The sequence below is a fragment of the Monoraphidium neglectum genome (assembly GCF_000611645.1).
Source record: "Monoraphidium neglectum strain SAG 48.87 unplaced genomic scaffold scaffold00219, whole genome shotgun sequence".
Lineage (NCBI taxonomy): Eukaryota > Viridiplantae > Chlorophyta > Chlorophyceae > Sphaeropleales > Selenastraceae > Monoraphidium > Monoraphidium neglectum.
Window position 1 is genome coordinate 6634 of NW_014013409.1, and position 15444 is coordinate 22077.

Sequence of the window (15444 nt, forward strand, 5' to 3'; positions counted from 1 at the left end):
CAAACCGCCCGGGCAGCAGGCCAATTGCAACGGCCAGGCTCATCGACGCAGTGCGTGCTCAGCTAACGAGATTGGCGCCCATGCTCTCACAAAGTTGGGAGTCCGAAAAGAATTGAGCGGCCGCACCATTGCAGCAGAGGCAGGCCCTGCCAATCGCTCAACTTTGGAACTTCTGCGAGCTACAGGCTTCGGCACCACCACTGCACGAATCAGCGCGCTCGACTTGCGCGGGCTTCAGTCGGCCGCTCGGGGTTCCTGGAGCAGGCCGCCAGAGCGCGCCATAACACGCGCCAATGCTGCGGTGCATTTACCCCCTCCCACAAGTGGCGGCGCTGGGCCCCTGCTGGCCAGGGCCGGCAGCTTCGCGGCCTCAGCTGACGCTCCCCAAATATGCTGCCGCGCACGCAACACCGTGCACAGCCCCGCCTGGACGGCCCCGGCCGCGCTCAAGCTGCGCGCCGCCGCCCCCTCCATCCCCTTCCTGCCACAAGAGGTACGCCTGCTGCCACCACGCCTGCGGGGCTATATGAAAGACCGCAACGAATGCTGATGCACATCGTGTGGGCATGAGCAGAACTGATTCGTTGCTGGTGCACGGAGGCCCCCAGCGGGCAGTGGCCAGATGGCTGCCGCCGCCGTCACGCGGCGCGCAGCATGTCCTCCAGCAACTCCATGTGCTGCGGCGGTAGCTCCAGGTCCTCACCCCAAGAGGGGTCTAGTAGCAGGTCGCCACAGCCCACACTGCCGGCGCCCACAATGGCCACACCCAGGCCGTCGAGTGACATGGCACTGCCTAGCCGCGCCTGCACCTGACCCTGCGCTGGGCTGAACGCAGGGCTGGAGGCTGGCTTTCTCAAGTGCAGCTGCGGCTGTTGGTGACTGTGCGGCTGCTGCTGCTGCTGCTGCTGCTGCTGCTGCTGCCGCTGTTGTTGCTGCTGCTGTTGGTGCTGCTGCTGGAAGACTGACGGCTGCTGCTGAAATGGATTCTGGGAGGATACACCCACTGGCGATTGGCTGCCCCCGCCATAGCAGGCGGCGCCGCCAAAAGCATACATGCCATCAGTTGTAGCACCGCTGGCGATGCTGCTGCGCTCACGGCCGGTGGCATGCGACAACTGCCCTGAGCCGGAGCCGCCGTCGCTGCCGCCGTCCCCAGCCTTGGACCGCCCATTGTGGTGCTGGCCCGCGGCCGCAGTGCTGGGAGAGCCACCCGCCGAATGCTGAGCTATATTGCGCGGCGTCGGCGCCGCCGACCCGCTATCAGCATAGGCGGGAAGCAGCCCTAGCCCCAGGCCTAGGTTGCTCCGCCCTGCAATGCAGCCGCCGAACAGCGGCGCTGGTGCACTATAGCTGCTGGGCGCAGCATGGGGCGACGCCGAGGGCACCCAGCTGGCGGCGGTTGCACTAGCAGGGCCAAAGGCACCAGCGCCACCCAAGGCAGACATGTCGCGCTCCACGTCTGCAATCGCACCCGTCAGCACGCTGCGCAGCAGCGGGCCGTCGCAACCCGCCCCGGCACCAACGACAGCACCAGTGCCTGCACCGCGCAGTGTGCTCATTGGTGCTGGGGAGGGTGAGGGCGAGGGGCTGCACGTTGCGCCCATCTGCGGCGCTGAATGGACACCCAGATCCAGTGCATGCGGGCGGTGGTTGTTCACATGTGCCTGCTGCTGTTGCCGCTGCTGTTGCTGCTGCTGTTGCTGCTGCTGGTGCTGCTGGTGGTGGTGCTGGTGGTGGTGGTGGTGCTGCTGCTGCTGCTGCTGTTGGTGCTCTGGCTGCTGCTGCTGCTGCTGCTGCTGCTTCTGCAGGCCCAGTGGCAGCTGCAGCGGGGCAGCCGGAGTGCTGACTGCGCTTGCGGCGGCGGTGGTGACCGGCGCGCAGCCTGTGCCGACAGGGGCGGCTGCACCTTTGACGGCGGCGGCGAGGGCGACAGCGTCGTCCAGACTCAGGCTGGCACCTGGGCCTCCGGCGATGAGGGCGTCCATCCATGCACCCGCAGCGGCCATGAGCGAGGGCGACCCTGTAGTGTCGAGGTCCGGCAGCGCCGCGCTGGCGGGGGCGCTCTTGTGGCGTTTGATGCGGCGCCCGGACGAGCGCTGCGTGCCCAAAGCGCCGTCGTCGTCGCCATCACTCAGCAGGTCGCCCAGCGGGGGGTAGCTCGGGCCAAACAGCTCAGGGTCGGGCAGCTCAACACCGCCACCCTGCGCACCCGCGACCGCCGCGAACGGCGAAGCACCCTCGCCGTGCACGCTGTGCAGGGCGGCGCGCGAAGTGCTGATTGTGAGAGACGGGTGTCCGCCAACGCAGAAGGAGTGGCTCTTCACGCCCAGGTTCATCGCCAGCGCCGCGCCTAGCGCACGGCCCTGGGCCTGCGCGTCGGCTGGGGCCGGCAGGGTGTAAGCCACCAGAGAGTCCAGCTCCCCGGAGGGCGGCATGCCGTCCATTCCGGCGCAGTCCCCACCACCGCTGCAGCCGCCATGGCGGGGGCCTCCGACCGAGGACGCCAGGGCGCCGGCTCCGTAGTCGCTGCCGGCGTCGCCATGGCCCACGTCGTAGGCCAGGTGCGGCAGCAGCGGCAGGCCGACCATGGTTAGGGTGGCGGCGGCCGAGGGCGCGTCTGCGCCGAGCTTGCGTTTGGCCTGGCCTGTGTTGCCCGCAGAGCAGGTCGTCGTGGTGGCAGCGGCGACGGTCGAGTAGGTCGGGGCGTAGGACCCGCCAAATGCAGGCATGCCAAAGGCTGGCATGCCGCTGCCGCCCCCCATAGTGGGGATGATGCTGTCTTGGGGGGAGCCTGAGAAGTCAAGGCCGTCGTAGTGGGATGATGAGCAGGCCTGGGGCGATGAGGTCGACCCGTGGTGCTGCGAGTGAATGATGGGGCAAAGCTGAGGAGTGTCAGGAGTGGCAAGGGCGAGGGCAGGTTCAGCAAGTTCGGCATCCAGCGGGGGTTGCGGGCCTTGCTGGTGGTGCGTGTGTGTGTGCGTGTGTGTGCGTGTGTGTGTGCGCGTGTGTGTAGTATGAGCTGGCTGACCCCTGCTGCAATGGGCCTCATCCATCCACCAAACATGCTTCAATTGTCGGCCCACGCATGTTCCGCGTCATCGGCCCACCTGGGCCGCGGTGGCTGCCTCCTTCTGACGCACTTCTGGCGGGGCTTCCCTCAGCAGGTCCTGCAGCGTGAGGCGGCGTTCCAGGTAGGCGTTGCGCACAGAGCCTGAGGGGACCTGTGGCAGGGCAAGGGGTACAAGGGGTGATGTTAATACAGGCTTTGACATGGTGACAGGGAGAAGCTCACGCACAAGGTGCCAATTTTTATGGACTGTGATTTGCCCAGCAGACCGCCAAGCCAGGTCCACACTGCAGTGCATTCTGACCACTTAGTACACACACCCCTCCCTCTCCCCCCGGAAACCATCGCACCTGGCACTTGAGGTAGAGGTTGAAGTAGTTCTTGATGTCGTTGTTGCAGCGCCCAGGAAGCAGGCTGGCTATCAGCGTCCACCGGTTGCCATAGGTGCGCTGGCCCTGTGATGTGGCGGAGGGAAGATGGGCGTACAGCATGTAAATACGCACTGACAGCCTGCATGAGCGACGACGTGAGCGGGACGGCGTGGTTCGGCTGCGTGTTGTGCGAAATGCCGCTGCGGCAGCATTTGCATGAGTCCGCACGCCTGCGCCAACACCCTTGTCCAAGTCCTCCAGCCGCACCTCCACTATGACGGCCACCTCCCACTCTGTCAAGGGGTCGTCGCAGGGGCGCTTGAGCTCCGGGTTGAGAAAGCACCGCCACCTGCAGCGACGCGAGCATAGTATTGAGGCTTGGCTGTGGGACGTCTAGCAGGTAGCGTGCGTGAGTTGCTGGCAGAGCCGGCTGTGAACGAACATTGGCCATCGGTGGCGGGGGTCACCTGAGACTGCAGCTCTTGCTGGTCCGCCCCGGCATCTCAGCCGCAATATCTGGCCAGCTGGCGGTGCCGTAACGGTGCACCAGCTGCCCCAAACGAATGTCCTCCTGCAGGCGGCATTGGCGTTGCGTCCGGACGAGAGGGGGCTGGTGTGTGTGAAATCGCATTTGCTGGGCCCGTTGGGCAGGGTGCTGAGCATGCGGCTTGCGGCACAGCGTCACTGCAATGCCCGGACAATCGTCTGTCTCATTTTCCCATGAGTTCTCAATGTGGGCGTCATGCTGTTGGCGATTCGGCCCGCTCATCCTGGCCTCCGCTGCTGCTGCTGCTGCTGCTGCTGCCCACGCGCCTGTCTTTCGGTGTACTTGCCTACCCGCCCCTACTGCAGCCGGTCGCGCCTACCTCCTGGGTCCACGCCACTCGTTTCTGATATGTCCCACTCAGCTCCCTAAAGCTAGGGCCCTTGGGAGACTTCATGTCAGCGATAGCTGCCAGCGAGTCGTTCAATGGTAAGGTATCGGGCCGTCCCCGCCTTTAGGCGACCTGGCGCCTCAGAACATGAAATCCATCAGGGCCTTTAGACACTTAAGGAGTCCCTTGCCACCAGACACCACGTTGTGCACACCCGCGGGGCGGTAAAGTGCTGCACCGGCCCGATCACCGAGCGTCTGCGCTCGGCTGGTTTTTTGTGGTTATATTACAGGAAATAAAGATCATACAAGCGTCCTCGTCGGACATGGGCCGCGATGTTCGATTGCAGCCTGGCTGTTTTCCGGTCTCGATAAAAGTGGGAAGTGCCACGTTGTGGTGCGCGTCGTAGGCGTGAAATGCAGTCACACACTCTAAATTTGTGTCCTGTCAGGAGTAAGCAAAACATCGCACCATTCCTCCACTGTCCTGTGCCTGGCAGCACACCCACCCACGGTCGGTGCGGCTGCGCCTGTGATGTCCGGCTGCATGACGTTCGCTCAATAGGCTGCTTAAACCTTGATTCTGACTCCATTACTGCTTGCCTCCACCTGGTGTCCATACGCCTGGCTTGAATGATTCACCGCCGCCACCACCGCCTCCGGGGCTTGTGCCCGACGGCCTCGTGCCTGGGCCTGACCCAGGACCACCGCCGGGTCCCGCCCCCTGGTCACTCGCAGCCATGCCACCACCATTGCTACCTCCATCACTGCGCCCAAAACCCTGGTTCTCAAGCTGAGCCGTGAAGCTCTGCAGGTCAGGTCCCGCCGCGCCGTCGCGCCCCAGGCTGGCTGCCCTGAAGCGCCGCTGCGCCTCGCGCGCATCGATCGCAGCGACACGTGCCCGCAGCGCAGCGGCGCGCTCCTCGCCCCGCAGCAGCTCCTCGTCTGTGGGCGGTGTTGAGCGTGTCCTGGTCAGCCATGCGCGCCACTCTGGCTGCAGGCTATGGGGGTTGTACAGAACGTCATTGCCGGGGACCTGGACAACACGGGTGGAAGAGGTGGGGCAGCCAGTGGATGAGGCGCCCCGCGTTTCACGAGGGAAGGTGCGCCGGCGGCAGGCATGCTCCACACCCGAGGCGCCGCTCAGGGGCAAATGCAGGAGCCGCAAGCAGACCAGGTCAGGGCTGCAACACGGAGCTCATCAAACAGAGGGACCGCCGGAGCCACAGTCTATTCTCTCAGCAGCAAGCGAGGGCAGGCCCAGCCGTCTCCTACGGCGGCCCTTGCGCAGCGCACAAGAGCACGACCGCGCAACCCCTGCCGCAACAAGCGTCTCGGGCCCACCTTGACACGACGTTTCTCCACCACCTCTCCCACATCCGTCTTCTCCCGCCACGAGTAATATTTGTTGCCTTCAATTTGATGAGGCAGCGTTTGAAAAGGACATTTCATGCCCTCACAGCTCAATGGGGAAAGGCTGCAGGGCAAAGCACCCATGAAGGCACGGGCCTGCAGCAACGTTGTCAACGCACTGTGCATGGCTGTACGTAAGTCATTCAAGCGCCCACCTGCGCGGTCGATGCCGACTAGCTCTTGACCGAACAGCCGCAACCGCAGAAACTCGACTATGCGCTGCAGCGGGGGCAGGCCTTTTGCCGCCATTTTGTCGCGCCTGCCGCAGCCCTCTCACAAAACCGTGCGTTCTGGAAATCTTGAACACTGTCCCCAGCCAAGCCTCTACATCAGCTGGTGAAGGCAGGTTGAGCCGGTTGTAGACACGCAGCAAAGCGCTGTGACAAGTGGCAGGCGGCACTCGCCCTTTGTAAGGGCACACGCCGTGCTGTTGGGTGCGCTGGGTGTGCAGGCTGCGCGTGTAGAGGGAGTAACTGCGCGACACAATTAAGTTATGCCGTGCGGAGGACTACGCGATCAGGAAATACGTACAGATCACCCAGGGTGGATCTCTTTCTGTGACGCCGTTTATTATGAGGTTGATTTTGCGATCAATCAAGCATTGACCCGTGTATTTTGTAGCACCACCGCCACCTTATCCTTCGACCCGTGCCTGACACGACAGCCCGGGAGCCATGTTGCGCACAGCAAACGCACGCTCCATGCGCACTGTGACGTGCTCAGGTGTGTCCTTATGCGTGGCTCCACAGACTGCCGGCGCGCCGCCCCCTCCATTGGGCGGATGCGTGGTGGGGGCAGGGGCAAGCAAAGAGCACCGCCTACCATGCGGTGCACGGACACAGGATGGCACTGATCGGCATGGTGTGGGGTTGTATGCAATGGAGTGGCCTAAAGTTGCCCGGTGCGGTCCCTCGCCCCTGCCTGTGGACCATCAACCTCTCTGGCACTCTCAAGGCATCGCTGCACTGTGTGCTGCATTCGCACGTCCCAACTGTATTGATACCCTACCGACGCCTGACCGGCGCCTGTGATCCACTGCCTGCATCACCTGCACCTTGTGACCATGCACCCTACAGCGGCGTTCAAGCCAGCACAGCCTTTGTTTTCGAGGGCGGCGGCGGCGTCTGGTGCTGCGGCGGTGGCGGCGTCACTGATGCTGTCGTCTGCGGCGCCGGCTCTGGCCGAATTCCGCCTGCCGCCCATTGACAATGACCCCAACCGCTGCGCACGCGGCTTTGTGGGCAACACCATTGGGCAGGCCAACGCTGTCAGCGACAAGGTGTGGCGCTGACGGTGCTGCGCGCCCCGCCCCTCCTGTGCGCGCCTTTCCATGCCGGCTCTGTCGAGATTGCCCCCGCGGCAGCAGCTGGGACCAACTCATGTAGCTTTCTGCAGCGGACCCCTAGAACTGGTGTGGATCCCTTCCCTATTCACCCCACCCGTCCGTCTTGTCCACCCCCTGCCCCCCAGATCCTCGACCTGCGCAAGTGCGTCTACAAGGGCAAGAACCTGTCGGGCAAGGTGCTGGCGGGGGCGCTGATGTCGGACGCCGATTTCTCAGACACCAACATGCAGGCGCGCGGGGCGCAGATGACATGCGTGGTGGTTGGCTTCCTGGGTTGGCAGGCACCCCAGGCTGCTGCTGCACTTGGACGCCGTCTGCCTCGCTGGCATCGTTGCCACCCTGGGCCGCATTCGCTCGTGCCGGCCTCGACCTCCCATGGGTTATGCGCGCCTCTGGCCTCTCATCCCTCTCTCCATCCCGCATCCACCCGAGCAGGAGGTGGTCCTGACCAAGGCTTACGCGGTGGGGGCGGACCTCTCTGGCGCAGACCTGACCAATGCGGTGGTGGACCGTGTGGACTTCACCAACGCCAACCTGGCCGGCGCGAAGCTCATCAACACCGTCGTTACGGGGGCTACCTTTGAGGGTGAGAGGGTTGGGGCGACAGGCCCCAATGGGTCAGGGCTGGGCCCTGTGGTCGCTGATGTGTTGCTGTGATCGCCAGCGTGGCTGCAAACGTGCACTAAGTCGTCGTTGGCTGGAGAGGCACAGCGAATGCTCAAAGTGAAGGTTTGGTGGTGCTTTCGAGGGTCACGATTATGTTCTCTTCAATGTGCCGAGCTCGCCGGGTCTTGGCGCGGAGCTTTGCATGTGCCTGCTTGCCCATCGATTGCGTCCTGCAGTCAACGGCCCTGTCAGCGCCCTCTAAGCCCAACCTCTGTGACTGTCTGGCTTTGCACAGGTGCCGATTTGACCAACACCAACTTCGAGGATGCGCTCGTTGGCTCCCAAGATGCCAACAAGCTCTGCGCGAACCCCACGCTGGTTGGGGAGAGCAGGGACCAGGTTGGCTGCAAGCAGTAGGGTGCTGGCGGTGCTGACAGTGTACCTCGGTTGAGCACGGCTTTTCTTTTGCCTTGTGCTTTCAATTTTTTGCCCTGCCCAGGCTCAGCGGTTTTTTTGGCCACTGAGCTACTGCAATGCAGCACCTCACATGATGTTTTTGCGCCACACGGTTGAGCCTCAAAACAACTGTTTGGTGTGCCTGCGACACCTCACTTGTCTGTTGTAACAATTCTATCACAATGAACAATACATTTTTGACTCTTCATTGCCAGGCACACCTCTCGGAACCCTGCACAGGGCAGGCCAATGCGAATTACAGGTGCATCGTGCCATGAGGGCGGTCAATGCATAGTGCGTGCAGTACTTGCGGCCTGACTCCTGCAACTCAGGTTGACTAGCGGGGCTGCAGCCCCTCAGTCAGAAAGAGGTGAAGCCATACATGGGGATGTTAAGCACGCTCTGCTTGAAGTGTGGTGTACACAAGGCACTGTATTGGGCGGTGCAGCGACGTCGCACGTTCCCACATGCCTCACTCGCACCTGCCGCATGCAGGATCGAGGGAGTTTGCCATGCCTAGGGCCAACCCCAGTCTCAGCAATCAATGGCTTAAACGGGACGACACATACAACAAATCCATGACCACAAGCGCAGTCATGCTTTCGGAAAACACGGCCAGAGGTAACCCACGCAGTAACAATAACGTATCGTGATACAAAAACTTGCGTACTGACTGCCGCTGCTGCGCCACTTCGCCAGTGCTAAAGACTGCTGCTAGTTCTAGGCGGCTGCCCACCGAACGTACAGGCCACCAGAGATGGCAAACCCCTCTGTAATCAGCTAACCAGGCCTGCAAGCTCAGCGGCCCGCACAGCTGAGTCCCGCTTGCTGCATGCCCCATCCGCCGCTTCAACAAGCTGGGGGCGTGCCTCTGGCGTCTAGATGCGCTCCACCTTGCTGGCCTGGACCAGGGGGTTGTTCGCCGCCAGCTTCTCGCGCTCTGCCGTCTTGTAGTCTTCTCATGGGGCGATCCAGGGTGGGCAGCAGGGTGGGCAGCAGGCAGGGAAGGTCAGGCACAGCGCGTGGATACGGACGCAAACATGAGTGCCCCATCTTTTCTACATGGCAAGCACCGTTGTATGCTGCCAAAAAAATTCATGCAACTCACACAAACCCGACCTCAGGCTCACCGAAAGTACAGCTGTGCGCCTCGGCATACCGGTGCTGACTGCAGAAAAGCATGCCGCACTTGCACGAGAATCCTGTCAAGCCAACTTTCTTCCGGCACTGCTGGCACCTGGAAGACAAACACAAGTTCAGCGCCAGCATGGACGCCTCACTGATGACGTAGAGCAGGAGGCAGCAGGCCCCCCCATGGGGTCCACAGGCACATGACCGCAAGGCCCTTTTCAACCAAGCTGTCAGGACAGCAGCCGCTCTCCCTGCGCTAGCTGCTGCGATGGCGCTGTCGTCAACCCAAAGCACGTGGGCCAGGCCCATGTACATACGCACCTGTTGGGCTTGCAAGGTGAGCTTGGAGACGCGGCGTTGGCCACTGTGGCCACGGGGGCGCTGCTGCTGCCCTCTTCCGCGGTAGGAGTGGAGGCCCGAGCAATCTCAATGGCTGCAGTCGGGGCGGCGGCCGCAGCAGGCACGGGCGCAGGCGCCTCCACCACGGGTGCATGCTGCGCCTCAGCTGACGCCGCCAGGGCTGCCTTGGCCTTGTCCTGCGACGCCTGCTCCTCGCGGAAGCACTTGGAGCACATGCCATTCGTCGCGGCGTTGCTGAGGTGGGTAAAGGCAGCACGGGGGTACGACTGGGTTATAGACAGCACCTCGTTCCTTAGTCCACGAAGGAGGGCCATAGGCCCGTGCCTCGAGGCGATTTTTATCAGTAAAGACACGGGGTGCTCGCCACGACACAAAAGATTGCTGTTGTTCCCAGAGTGCGGGCTGCGAGCGAGCAGCAGGGCGAGCAGGAGGGCGGAAGGAAGCACGAAGCACCCTACGCCCGCCCCAAAGCGCTGCAGGCATGCCCGATACATGGGCATGCGCGTGAAAGCGTCTCAGGCGCCAGCAGTGTGAGTCCAGGGGGCCGCGCTGGGCCAGGCACATTGCCCCCCGGCCAGAGCTTGCCAGCACGACCTGACCCCGCGCCGGCTCCTTGCCTGAAAAAGCCGCATCCCATGATGCAAAGCCGCGGCGCGTCCTGAGGTGCGTCTTGCGAGGCCATCGACACGGGCTGCTGAAAGTCTGGAGTGATGTTGGAAGTAGCTAGAACGAGCCACGCGGGGTTCAAAGTTGATTGCCAGGATGTACTTTTGGTTCTGTGGATGCGTGAAGTACGAACTTGAATCCTCCTCACTGATGATAGAACACAGGCTGAAACTCTGCCTGCCTCATTCTCTTCCAATGTCGATATGGGCGTAGGCCTGTATGAATAACATCATGTGGCAGTAATTTTGCTATGGAAGGCCAGCGCCAGTTGCCTTCTCCGCAGGCCCGGGTCGGGTTGGTTGCAGGCTTGCGGGCGCACAGGTGGCCCCGCATCAGCCTGCGCGCCCTGCAAGCCGCTGCTCCTCCTCCGCACGGCCAAGCTCCGCAAAAAAGGAACAAAGCAGGTCCGCGTACCCCTCCCTGGACAGAAATGGGGTCCAGCGGGGGCATGTCGGGACGCAGGAGTGGTGCTTCGTGTGAATGGCCCAGACATGAAGCATGCTCGTGTCATATGCATCCCTGAGCAACCCAGATGAGCCATGGGCCCACCTGGCTCATGGCCAGGTGGGCCTGCGTGCAAGCACGCCACAGCACCCTTGCACCCTCAACTAACCCCAACCACCTCAGCAGCACCACCCCATTCGACCTTGGCTTGCCCCCGCCAACCCACCTGTCGTAGGCTCCATTGAAGTTGTTGGCGCTGATGTTCATCTCCAGCAGGCACGGCTCTCCCTCCGCAGGCAGCGCCACATCCCACCCGATCAGTGGCACGGCTGGCGCCAACAATGCGTGCGCCTGTAGCGCCAGGCTGGCCACTGACGCCCACCAGTCGGGTATCACCTGGCCTGAGGGGGGGAGGAGGTGTGCCCCAGCGCCGGTCTTGATAAGTTCATGCAGCTATGCAGGGGCCCACCCTGGCATTCACACAGAACTTGGCCCCCGCAGCGCTCAACAGCTGACCTGCTGCGCAGCCCTTGCACACCCGCTGGTTGACAAGCCACCGTGCGTCACGCCGACCTGCCACGAGGTGCCCGCTCTGGGGGTGCTCCTCCCAGGTGGCGCTGGCACTGGCGGGTATGCGCATCACGTGGCGCCATCCAAGGTTGTACCAGTGATTGGCAGTGACGCCGCAGCCCAGCTCTCCGGCGTCATCCACCGGGAAGCAGATGCTGGGACGAGGAGGGGGGATCGGCGGGGCGGAAAGGAGGGGGCAGGGAGCAACTCGTTCTGAGCGAGCCAAGCTGCATCACATGAATAAAAATACCCTGGTTGCCGCAAATCCCCCTTGCAGCTGAGGCAAGACGCAGCAGCATGTGTGACGGCCCTGCTGCCAACGACATGGCCCACACGTGCACCCCTCACCTGACGTGGTCTGTCTTGGCGCCGGCAAGGCCAGCCCTGAAGACGCTCGTCAAGACCTCTATGGACCGCTCGTACATTGCACTGCTGCTGCTGCTGGTTGCACCACTGCGGCCTGTGGGGCTGTGCCACCCTGCGCCACCGCTGCCGTCGTCGCTGTTCAGCAGCCGTGGTGTACCGCCTGCCTGCTGCACTGACGTGCTCACCGGCAGTGGCGGGCTGCGGCTGGCACGACTCCGACGTCCTGCCAGCAGTGAACGAATGCCGGGGCTGGGGCTACGCGACACGATGCGCCGTGCGCCGGGGCTGGGGCTTGGGCTGCGGCGCCAGGGCGGTGGCGTGTGGATGTCCTGCGGTAGCGGCGATAGCTGCAGCTTCGCAAGCTGGCCGTGCCGGCGGCCGGAGTCGCCGCCAGTTGGCACGTGCCCGCCTGGCCCGGCGGCCCCTTGGGCCTTCCCCCCTGGCGCTGCTGGCGCCGCCGCTGCTTGAGGCCCCGCGCCTGCCGCCACCGCTGCCGCTGCCAACGCCGCAGAGGTCAGCGCCGTGGCGCCCTGCCGCTGCGCCTCGCGATCTTCCAGCCACACGACAGAGGCGGTGACCACCCTGCGGCAGGTGGGCGCAGGCGGCGAGGCGGTAAAAGCGAGGGCCGTGGAAGCGTGCAGCGAGGGCCTTGTGGCAAAGCGGAGAGGCTTGCCATTGAAGGCAGCCTTGTGGGGCCAACTGTGTCCAGCCGGGCCTGCGGGGCCGACCTGAAGGTGGAGAGGGGCGCGCCACGAGGCAGCATGCGTGCGAGGCATGGGGCGTTGTCCAGCGCCTCTGACACGATCCAGTCCCCTCCTGCTGTGAAGTTGTCAAAAACATGGATGCCCTGTGGGTTGGCAGAGGCAGGATGGCGATGGGGAGGTCAACGGCGTGCGGGATGCACGCACAACTGCACGCATGAAAAACACACGTGCGTGCATGCAGATAAACCTCCACACAATGAGCATGCAGAATCCCACAACCTCCAGGGCGCAGGCCCCCACCTGACCGCCCTCGATGCTGCGGTGCTTCACAAACACGCGCGGTGCCTTGACAAAGGGCGCCACAGGCAGGCCTAGCCGGTCCGCCTCCAGCAGGAAGGGCGCCTTGTCCTCTAGCGCGTAGTCACGCGCACTGCCGCCAACCGCCGCGTGCCACGCCACCAGCACACAATTCAGCCGCCAGGTGGCAAACCAATGAGAGGGCGCCAGCAGCAGCCCGCGGTAGCGGCCCGCCACCTTGCCCAGCCAGCTGCCTCTGGCGCTGCCGCCCTCCGCGGCATACACGGCGCCCAGCAGGCAGGCGATGGGATTGACCACCAGCATGAAGAGCAGTGCCAGCCACCAGGACGCGCAGAACCAGCTGAGAGGGACGCCTGATGGATTGTTGCGGGTGAACAGAGGGCCATTGCTGTCGTCGTGCCATTGGCTTTGATGTCACTTTGATCAACAAAGGGTTTCTGACTCGGCACGCTACCGCCACTGCACTGCCCAGGCCAGAGTCGGCCTGTGTTGTGATGGGCAAGCGTGCACACGCGCAGCCTGCCCTCCGCACCCGTGCCGGGTATGGCGACATTGCGCAGGTTGGCGCGCATGTCGGCCCCAAACGTTGGTGCGCGGTAGTGCGGCACGGCCCACAGCTGCAGCGTCTTGGCCAGCGAGTACACGTGCACCAGCGCCGCAGTGTCGTGCTGCAGCAGCGGGCAGCCCTCTATGTTGCAGCGCGTGGCCAGGCAGTACAGCAGCGCGCCGTAGTACTCAGCCGTGGCGCGCAGCACACCAGCCACTGCTGCAGCCATGTCTGCTCAGATGCGCTGTTTATACTGAAGAGCCCACCGGGCCAAATGACTATGAAAGCCGTTGCTCTAGCTCTTGCAACAGGTCTTCCTTGCGGGGGTGCTGCTGCTGCGCGTGGATCACTGCCTGTAAAGCAGCGGGTGCGCCATTACTGCATGGCAACCGCAAGGCACACTTGCGCATTTTGCAGCCTTGCTGCAATGCATCATGGAGCGGTGTAGAATCGATTGAGAGCTTTGGTATCGCCGAGGGGCTCTCCTCTTCCATATATTGAACGCGAGTACGGTAAATGCAGGATCTGACAGGAAGCTGCTGCCCCTGCTTGATCGGATCCCTGCAGAGCCAGCGCAGTGTCTTGTAGGATAATGCAGTGGTGACATCTAGCGGCCTGACTGGCTTCAACCAGCGCGGAGATCTCAGTGTACCTGGTTGCTCTCTTACACAAGGCGCAGGTGCGCGTGACACACCAGTAGACGTCCGGATTGACTGTATTCACCAGTCGTATGCACCTGTTTTGGCGGGAGATGCAGGTGTTGGCGATGCCATCGGCCGCCGATCGCAGCGCTTGCAGCAGGCTTGCTGCTGGAAGCATTGCTTCTCAGGGATAAAGATGGGCTCGCTGTCGCACTGCAAGTGGTTCCAATCACCATGCAGGTTGAGGCAGCTTAATTGCAGGTGCACCTGCACGTTCCTGCTTACAGCAACGCCACCCCCGCCTTGTCTCTCTCGGTCCCCTCAGCGGCTGGCCGCAGTCATACTTGCCGACCGGCAGCCATGGCGTGGTCCCTGAGTGACAAGGAGCGAGCCGGCACGGCGGCGCGCATAGCAGCCAACATAAGCACGCTAGCATTCTTTCGCGGTCGTGAATTCAGCGATGCCGACGCGCAGGAGATCGCCGCAGCAATTGAGAAGAAGGCCTACACCGCCGCGCTGGTCGCAGCGCGCACCACCACGGGCGACAGGCCTGCGGCGGAGATCACCTCCGGCTACATCAGGTGACCAGTGGTGCTGGACAGTTGCTGGCTTGGTCGGCGGCCCTGTGCGAAGCATGTGGCAATCTGACACGACAGCGGTAACCAGCACATGTGAACAGTGCCAGTGACATGGCTGGTGGGCCATCAATCGCAGCTGGCAACTGCTGGAGCAAGTAGACAGCAGCAATTTGGAAAAACGCTGACTGCTGACCCTGTTGCTGCTCCGCGGCACAGGAAGCTGGCCGAGCTGGTGCTGGAGGCAGTCAAGCAGGGCATCACTAAAGCCGACGCTGCGCCCTCCGCGGCGGGAAGCGGCGAGGTGACCACCCCTGGCGCCATAGCACATGACGGTGGTTCATCCTCCGCAATCAATCGCACCTATCACACACTCAACCGGCACCGATACTCTGCAATGCAAAAAAACCACTACATACACGCATGTCCGCGCGCATACACGCACGAACGTGTGCACCCACGCGCGCGCACACACACACACACACACACACACTCGCTGACACACACCACAGGAGCACGACCTGTTTGGTTCGCGCGACTTCCTGGACGCTGAGAGCGCAGAGAAGGCGCTGGCTCCGCTGCTGGCTGCAAGAGCCGCGATCAAAAAGGTGAGTCCGACCTGCTGAACAGCAGCGCACCTAAGCCATGCTGCACGAACACCTGCACTGCCTTTGCGACAGTGGAGGCCGCAAGCCTTAAGACTTGTGCCAGATCAGCTCTGTCGTATGCAGTGTGTCAGTTGCGCTGCAGCCTGCTGAACGGCCAGGCTGCGTTGCGCGTCACCTGCCTGCGTTGCATGCGCCCCTTTTCCCCCAAAGGTGCGCTTCAGCACCAAGAGCTTTGGCCGCGACGCCGCCGGGGTGGCTGCGCGCGCCCTGCGGTCTGTGGCTCATGTGCTGGAGCACGCGGACATGAGTGACATCATTGCGGGCCGTGCGGTGGGTTGTTGGATTGTTGTGTAGATGAGGCGGGATGCCGCAGTTGTGGCGG

The 15444-nt window shown here is 63.1% G+C and overlaps 5 protein-coding genes across 5 annotated transcripts in view; 2 read left to right on the forward strand and 3 right to left on the reverse strand.

Moving 5' to 3' along the window:
* Nucleotides 1–638: 638 nt before the first annotated feature.
* Nucleotides 639–3940, reverse strand: MNEG_2021 (Myb-related protein B; the record flags this gene model as incomplete). Its single annotated transcript, XM_014049494.1, has 5 exons — nt 639–2882; nt 3108–3221; nt 3418–3522; nt 3706–3787; nt 3906–3940. The coding sequence occupies 5 exons, from the start codon at nt 3938–3940 to the stop codon at nt 639–641; spliced, it is 2580 nt and encodes an 859-aa protein (XP_013904948.1).
* A 2459-nt stretch (nt 3941–6399) lies between these two features.
* MNEG_2022 (Thylakoid lumenal 17.4 kDa protein, chloroplastic) lies at nt 6400–8093 on the forward strand (the record flags this gene model as incomplete). The annotated part of the gene is made up of 5 exons (XM_014049495.1): nt 6400–6448; nt 6802–7004; nt 7196–7330; nt 7506–7656; nt 7972–8093. 5 exons carry the CDS (start codon nt 6400–6402, stop codon nt 8091–8093), a joined length of 660 nt encoding a protein of 219 aa, XP_013904949.1.
* Nucleotides 8094–9010: 917 nt separating this feature from the next.
* MNEG_2023 (hypothetical protein) lies at nt 9011–9937 on the reverse strand (the record flags this gene model as incomplete). Its single annotated transcript, XM_014049496.1, has 3 exons — nt 9011–9090; nt 9263–9300; nt 9585–9937. 3 exons carry the CDS (start codon nt 9935–9937, stop codon nt 9011–9013), a joined length of 471 nt encoding a protein of 156 aa, XP_013904950.1.
* A 684-nt stretch (nt 9938–10621) lies between these two features.
* On the reverse strand, nt 10622–13467 carry MNEG_2024 (hypothetical protein; the record flags this gene model as incomplete). Its single annotated transcript, XM_014049497.1, has 7 exons — nt 10622–10709; nt 10960–11134; nt 11307–11458; nt 11652–12251; nt 12398–12516; nt 12674–13044; nt 13224–13467. 7 exons carry the CDS (start codon nt 13465–13467, stop codon nt 10622–10624), a joined length of 1749 nt encoding a protein of 582 aa, XP_013904951.1.
* A 772-nt stretch (nt 13468–14239) lies between these two features.
* MNEG_2025 (RAN GTPase-activating protein 1) overlaps nt 14240–15444 on the forward strand; it is a gene marked incomplete at both ends in the record, with an annotated part of 3613 nt that continues 2408 nt past the window's right edge. Inside the window, 4 exons of the mRNA XM_014049498.1 lie at nt 14240–14460; nt 14674–14758; nt 14967–15062; nt 15273–15392. Of these exons, the coding sequence (XP_013904952.1) occupies nt 14240–14460; nt 14674–14758; nt 14967–15062; nt 15273–15392 (522 nt within the window). The remainder of the gene's footprint in view (nt 14461–14673; nt 14759–14966; nt 15063–15272; nt 15393–15444) is intronic.